The 7,865-nt window shown below is 44.2% G+C and overlaps 1 protein-coding gene across 1 annotated transcript; it reads left to right on the top strand.

Annotated features, from left to right (window-relative positions):
- Positions 1 to 757: 757 nt before the first annotated feature.
- On the top strand, positions 758 to 3,017 carry LOC146267987 (uncharacterized). The gene is made up of 2 exons (XM_084666988.1): positions 758 to 1,159; positions 1,392 to 3,017. Exons 1-2 carry the CDS (start codon positions 775 to 777, stop codon positions 2,774 to 2,776), a joined length of 1,770 nt encoding a protein of 589 aa, XP_084523114.1. The 5' UTR covers positions 758 to 774; the 3' UTR covers positions 2,777 to 3,017.
- Positions 3,018 to 7,865: the final 4,848 nt, after the last annotated feature.

Here is a 7,865-nt window from a genome sequence, read left to right as displayed (position 1 = left end):
TTTGGGGGAGCGTGTTTTTGTATTGGGGGGAGGGGACAAGTCATCCGATTTGGGGAGAGTTGACTCGTATTCGGGGGGAGTGTTTTCATTTGGGAGATCAAGTACTCATATTAGGGGGGTGTGTGTTTTGCACTTCAGGGCCACCGAAGGTTTGCGCAGGTCGAGCAACCCGAGACCACCAATCTGGATGGGTCTACCCCATACATGGACATGGAGACTTTTACGTCACAGCTGGGACTCCCCATTAAGCAGGTGGTTGGCAGTCAGCACGTTGGGCTCGTTCTATGAAAGGCATGTGATAGTGAATAAGAACACAGGACACCAGCCGCCAAGTAGACACCGACGCTTCTTTTAAATTTCAATCTAATCGAGGATTTGATGGTCTTATTTCACTCGTCAGGAGTTACGATGAATGTAAGCAAATTCGGAATCACTTTGTTTAATGAGAGTAAAATATCGATGTAGGTTAACACGTGAATAGGCAGTGATTTTATGTGACTGTCATAGTTTGTGATACAATGTGATGATAATCAAGTTGTTTGCAGGTCTATTATCTTAATCATATCCTATATTAATCTAATGCCAGTCTCATTAGACTCAAAACAGCAGTTCAAAAGACTTACTATGGGTCTATGAATCTATTCTGAAAACTTGGCTTACAGCTATACAAAACTTGTGACTGTCCATTTATTTTACATGGAGGTCACTTTTATGTTATTTTTCATCTATCTCTTTGTGATCCTATTACAGGTGGCAACAGTCAATTTGCATGCTATGAACCTGCTAAGGAGAATGAACTGCCAGAGAATAGAGGGCCAGTTCTGTGACTGTGTGATCCGCCCATCCATCCAACTAGGTCCAGGTGGACTCTATCTGGCACACAAGAACATCCTGGCAGCCTCCAGTCCCATTCTGGCATCTCTTCTGCCAACTACAGGTGCTTTGCTGGACCTGCAGGTCCCCTGTTTTACAAAGGAAGTTCTGGAGTCTCTGCTGGATTACATTTACACTGGGGCTCTTCCTCCTTCACACCAGAACCTCTCCCTGCTGTCTGCTGCCACTTATCTGCAGATGGAGGAACTGCAGCTGTCTTTGAGAAGGAAACTGGATGCAGCACACCAGTCTGCCAAATGTGCTGAGCCTGAATGGATTGTTGATGGTAAAGTACAAGCCATAAAATAAAGCTATTATAATGCAAATGTACTAAATATGTATATATACAGTACACTTTCTTGGAATACACCATACATTATGAGAAGCTTTCTACACGGTCAGCTGACATTCACAAAACAGATCAGAAGTGCAGATATTTTGATTATGTGTGCCTTTTAAAGGAGTTGAGATTCTTTAGAAATACAGCCCCTGATTTCTACAACTATTCTTTCTTCCAGGTGACAAGCATCCACATTTGAAGATGAAATGTGTTTCTGGTCAGCAGCCTTGCAGGAATGAAGAAGTGCCTTCTTCTCATTGGTCCCTGTTTCCGCTGAGCTGTGAGGTGGTCCCAGTCATCTGTCACAGCCGCATGCAAGGGAAACCTCCATTACTGGCAGAAAAACCTCCTCAGGATTATCTTACAACTTCTCATGATAGGATAGAAAAGGGACAGCAGGCCAGCCGGCAACAACACCATCTCCACAGCTCTGATATGGAGAGGGATGGGGAGGATGACGCTGGGTTTCACAAGCAACAATCTAAACACAGTAAATTGTCATCAGCCAGAATGAGACAATTCGATGTGAGGGAGGTTACCATGGGTGCTCGAGAGGAACCAGCCTATTACAATAGGGGTCAAAGAGTATCTTTAGGTTCAATATGGTCACACAGCCCAGGCCAGGCAGAGCAAGCAAAGTCTGTTGTCTGTTCAGAGTTGGGCAGTGAGTATATACTCTCTCCTCAGTCTGAAACAAGAGGACAGAAGGGAAACTATATGCACAGCTCCTCTAAGATCCACCACTCCATGGATCACCTTGGCCATCCATTTTCACACTGCAAGTTCACAGTGTCACAGACATTAGACTTTGACACTCTCTCAATGTGTGACCAATCAGAGCCAAAGAGAGAAAAGGCCTCCAGACTCAGCCCTTCTACCTTTTTTGAAAAATGTTCTGGTACAGAGGATGTCATTGCTGACACCCAGGACCAACTGGGGCCAAAGTTTACAAGCAGAACCTGTTCACCGGTTGAGGAGACACAGTTTGTTTGGGTGGAGCCTGGAAGAACTCCTAAAATACACCCCTGGAGAAGGGAAAACCATAGATTAGAGGATATTACATCAGAAAAGCACAGCCATGACATCACCAGTGATGTACCCCCCCAGCAAGGCCAAGTTGGCTACCACTGCCAGCCTATGGACACCCAACTGCCAGCCACTTCCAGTGAATCCAATGATGAATATACTCCCTCCTCTAGTCCCAAACAAGGTCCCAGTCCCCTCAAACACCCTCTGGGGGGCAGAAGCAGACAGCCTAGCATCTCCCCATTGCTCCTGCTGGACATAGAAGCCAAACCGGGCCAAACAGACCTCTCTGGGGGGGCCCTGGCAGCCAGTGTGCCTAGTGGCGGTGTTGGCCAGTCCTACCAGTGCTCCCTATGTGAGCGGGCATTCAGCCAGAGGGGCTCCCTCAATAGACACTTGCGTTCCCACCTGGGTGTGAGGCCCTACTCTTGTCCCCATTGCCCCATGGCCTTCTCCAGACAGTACAGGGTCACAGAGCACATGCGAGTGCACCAGAGAGGCCTTGAGGTCCTACAGAAGACTGGGCCCACCGGATGAGATCTGGATCGCACTGGAACATTTATGGAACATAGATACAAAAGGATCCAGCCCCTTGTGGATCCTTATTTCTGACCAAGGCTGATTTGTTCATTAGAATAGAGCCTGTTGGTGTGTCGCTTTTGATTGATTGGATGTACACCAGGAACACCAAACATGCAATGTCAGAGAAAATGGTGTGTAAATGCAACCAAGTCTGATAGAAACAAAACATTTGGAAACTTTCTTCAGGTCAATATCCAATCGCACAAAAAACAAACAAATGTTTTCTTGTCTATACATTTTGTGGACTCATTCTGTTTTTGTCGGCCTATATATACTTAAAATGTGGGTGTACCGTATTTTGGGGAAAATACGCCAAATTTTCTATAATCCGCACCCCATATTCCAACAATATTCAGTTGGAATGTTCGAAATAGGCTATATGCGCATAGGCTGTATGCGACGTTACGCGGTGAGACCCGCATTTGAACGATCACATATGGGCGACGCTACTCCTTAAAGGGGTGATTGACTGGGGGTTTTGGGGTATTTCACACTGTTCCTTAAGACTCCGAATAGGGTATGTAACATTGGTTAAGCTGAAAATGCCCCGGGTGCCGTTCTATGCCCCCTTATACATCCAGTGAAATTTTCCCAGGAAAAAACGCTAGGTTTTCTCCTTTTATAGTATGCTCATGAATATATAGATGAGCTGATTTGTTGATTTACAACAAGTGAAGCTGCGGACAAAGACGCAACACGGCCACAGCACTCCCTGATACTATTTTAAAATAAATTCCTACATAAAAATAATGTATCATGACAGTTTGCATGATTTGGTCATTTATTATCACACTAGCATTTAATTATCACGGCAAACAATTACACTGCACTAAACTGTAAGTGTAAATGTAAAGTGAAAATAACAAAACCAGTCAGTATGATGACTTGAGCGAATATCATTCACGTCTTAAAACAGCGGCCACGCGAAAGGGAATGAGGAATGTTTCCTCTACTAAAAAATACAATGCGGTTCATGTGAAAAGAGGATCCAAAGACTGTAGAAAGACGTGTTCGGTTGAAACACGCCCCACAGTCACAGCCCAATAGCCTGACGTTGTCATACTCATAATTCTAGTCAGAATATGAGTCTGAAAAATCTCCGTTGGGCTGTGACTATGGGGCGTGTTTCAACTGAACTCGTTACAAATGCCTCTTTGCTCAATTGGATAGACCTACAACCAATCAGAGCAACGTAATATGTCCATCCATCCATCATCTACCGCTTGTCCGGGGATCGGGTCGCGGGGGCAGCGACCTAAGCAGGGAGGCCCAGACTTCCCTCTCCCCGGCCACTTCCACCAGCTCTTCCTGGGGGACCCCGAGGTGTTCCCAGGCCAGCCGAGAGACATAGTCCCTCCAGCGTGTCCTGGGTCTTCCCCGGGGCCTCTTCCCAGTGGGACGTGCCCGGAACACCTCACCAGGGAGGCGTCCAGGAGGCATCCTAATCAGATGCCCGAGCCACCTCAGCTGGCTCCTCTCGACACGGAGGAGCAGCGGTTCTACTCTGAGCCCCTCTCGGATGACCGAGCTTCTCACCCTATCTCTAAGGGAGAGCCCGGACACCCTGCGGAGAAAGCTCATTTCGGCCGCTTGTATTCGCGATCTCGTTCTTTCGGTCACTACCCATAGTTCGTGACCATAGGTGAGGTTAGGAACGTAGATCGACTGGTAAATAGCGTAATATGCAACATAACGTAATATGTTGTTTGTTGAAAACAAAATCAACCCAAGGGTTCTTTCGTGACGTTGTTGATTACGTTACTGTTGATCATTTGTCCATCATTGTATAGAGCCCGCCCTGGCTATTTCATTGGTCCGCCCAGATCCTGGTTTTATGTAGTTGTTCCCAATACGAGACCCTCCAGACCCAACTTCCCGACCACATTTATTTGTGGGCGGGGAGAAGTTGGGCTGGCAGCCAGGCTAACAGCCCAACGGAGAGTTTTCAGACTCATATTCTGACTAGAATTATGAGTATGACAACCTCAGGCTAAGTCATTGGCCTACTTGGAAAAATACCCACAACATTATTGTAGATGATTATAAAGAAATTACATAATACATTTCTTACGTTGAACTTCCGAAGTCCGTAAGAACACATTTCCGAAGACACTTAAACATTTTCTAAAAATTGTAATACAGATCACGAGAAGTAGTATAAAAGTCAGTCAGCAATTCTGGACTACTAAAAGTCTTCGAGCAATTTATAGGTGGTGGGCCGAGCCCGCGCATCTGCTTTAGTTTTTGAAATGACCCGTCCCCGTCGATGGAGGAGCTGGATTTTTGATATCATCGACGTCGTTTTTTTCTTAAAACATTTTTGTTTGTTGGCACATCCAATTCTTGCACATTTTTTCTGTAGCAAAGTTAGAAACGTTATTGTCTCAACTAACTACGTCTCACACCAACCAGAACTTGTGTATCGTCTTTTTAGCTAATTGAATGGTTCGTAACAGGATTAGCTAGCTGATAGTAAAAACAACCTAGGTGACCATGCGTCAAGTAGCTAGCCTAGTAAGCCTACAAGTCTTGGCACCACAATGGTAGCTCAGTGAGCTCAAGGTCCCTTCACCGGCTTTTTTGGCTGGTGAAGGGACCCTGAGCTGACTGGAGATGGGAGACTGAGCTGTGTCAAAATAATCAAACGAGCGATAGGTCTCGGTCTGCTCTAAAAGTTATTTCCTGACCTTAAACCTTCGTCATTGTCTTTCTTGCTCTGTCCTTAAACATCTAAAGATTGTGTTTTTTAATCTCTTCACTCTATAGCCTTTATTTTACAAACTCTACAAAGGCATTGTCTCCTCTCTTCAGCCTTAAAAGGTCACTGACAACAGCATCTGAAGCTAGTTTTCATGACATTATGTGACTTTATCCATCCAATGTCTGGTCAAATGGGTTGATACTACATTTGATTGTTGACATGATGTTTTGAATATCCTTTTCATCTTTTCATGATTCATGCAGTTCACTGCGTTGGAGTGATGTGGTGCATCTATGCACTACATCTTTGTTTTGGGAGAATCCATTCAGTCCAATTTTAGTTTGAGTCTCTGTTGGCTGTTTGCTCTATGACTTGATCACAGGCAGTGTTTGCAAAACCATACACCTGTTGTGTCTGAGCAACAAAATCCCCAGATTGTACCTGTGGGTATATGCAAAATGTGTGTTCTCTACACTGTTCATCTCCAGCCAGTAAGAAGAAAGGCATCTTGCATAGTTTACCCTATCATATGAAAAAAAGAACATGGGAGCAGACACTCGGACGACTATAGGGGCATGGTATTCCACATCAGATTATAGGTCTTCTTTGTCCTGCCCATCCTCTCCTCTGCCCTGCCCGTCCTGTCTGTGCTTTTAATAAGCATGCAATGTCTGTCAACTAATTTTCAATTAAAATGTGGTACACTTAGATTGTAACAGCAAAATTGATTTTGCGGTAGGTTATTTGTATACACTGACCCCACTGTACATCTTGCCATACAGAAATCCTTCTCCAGAGCTGTATTTTCACTCTTACGAGCTTTAGCTACATTTTTTGTGTTGGTGAAGTCACTGTAACACCCCTGTGAAATCCAGCATTACCTAGCACAGTGGTTCCCAACTTTGGTCCTCAGGGCACCCCTGTCCTGCATGTTTTAGATGTTTCCCTGCTTCCAACACACCTGATTCAAATGACTGGTCATAAGCAGGCTTCTGCAGAGCTGTCCATATGTATTGATAAGGTTACTGATGTGGTATACCTACTCTTGGCTAATTATAATTACGTATGTCATTAATTCATGACATTATTTATGTTTAGGCAACACACACAAAATAATACTGTACATTTATTTGAACAATATTCTGCAGTTTAGTGATAATGTCATTATCACTAAACTGTTAACTTTATCACTCTGATGTAGCCTGACGTTGTCATACTCATAATTCTAGTCAGAATATGAGTCTGAAAACTCTCCGTTGGGCTGTGACTATGGGGCGTGTTTCAACCGAACTCGTAAAACAAATGCCTCTACAGTCAATTGGATAGACCTACAACCAATCAGAGCAACGTAATATGTTGTTTGTTGAAAACGAACAAAGACCCAACTTCCCGACCAAATTTTTTTGTGGGCGGGGAGAAGTTAGGCTGGCAGCCAGGCTAACTCTGATGACTAATAGCTGCGCAATAATATAAAAAATATGCTCGTTTAAGTGGAATGTTGCAATGTTTCTTTACAGAATACCGGAATTAGCCATTTGTTTTACTTTTTTTCCATACATTTGAAGCCCAGTCGACCACTGACAACATACCAGCTCACTAAAATGCATGTGAATCATGGGCGTATCCAGCCCTATTTTGGGCTGCCCATGAAAACCCACTAGAGGACACAATTTAAAAGGATATTTTTACCAAAAAAATCTGGGGTAACATGCCCCCAGACCCCCCTAGTTTTGCTGGGTCACAGGAAAAATTATAGGTTTTATCTAGGGGCTTAGCCCCCCAAGTTGGAACCTAGATTCGCCCCTGACGTGAATGTTTACCTCCTACTTTACTCTCCTTGAATATCGGGGTATACGATTGGTGGATTTTATGAAGGTGTCATGTATATGAGCTCTTATTGGATGCAGACTATAGGTGTCCGGAAAACATGCCTATGTCGATAACGAAACAAAAGTTTGTTCCTTAAAAAATGTGCAAGAACAGGACATGCCAACACATTTTTTAAAGGTTGTAGAAAAGTTTTAAAGCGATACAGAAAAATCCAGCTCCTCCATCACCAGGGATCGTTCAAATGCACGATTTTGAGCTTCGGTCCACCACCTATTCGAGGTGTTCAAGCTGTGTAATATGGAATAGTTTGCTGGCGATGTCAGAGGGAAACAATAGTATGAACCTCTTGCTCCAAAGAAGAGCAGACCCAAACTTCCCAATTACTTCCAACATGTAGCTCTTACATCAGTGGTGATGAAGAGTTTTGAATGTGATACTTTTGTAACTACAAGAGACTATCCAGAACCTGGCAGATCAACTCCAGTTTGCCTACATGAAGTGTAGAAGTCTCGA

The sequence above is a fragment of the Hypomesus nipponensis genome, chromosome 11 (assembly GCF_054491055.1).
Source record: "Hypomesus nipponensis isolate SF chromosome 11, ASM5449105v1, whole genome shotgun sequence".
Classification (NCBI taxonomy): Eukaryota; Metazoa; Chordata; class Actinopteri; order Osmeriformes; family Osmeridae; genus Hypomesus; species Hypomesus nipponensis.
Note: the sequence above shows the minus strand (reverse complement) of the source record. Positions and strands in the feature narration are given on the sequence as shown.

Coding starts and splice junctions, on each gene's coding strand:
- LOC146267987 (XM_084666988.1), top strand. CDS start 775: ATGAACCTGCTAAGGAGAATGAACTGCCAGAGAATAGAGGGCCAGTTC. Junction 1,160..1,391: donor GCCTGAATGGATTGTTGATG/GTAAAGTACAAG, acceptor TCTTTCTTCCAG/GTGACAAGCATCCACATTTG.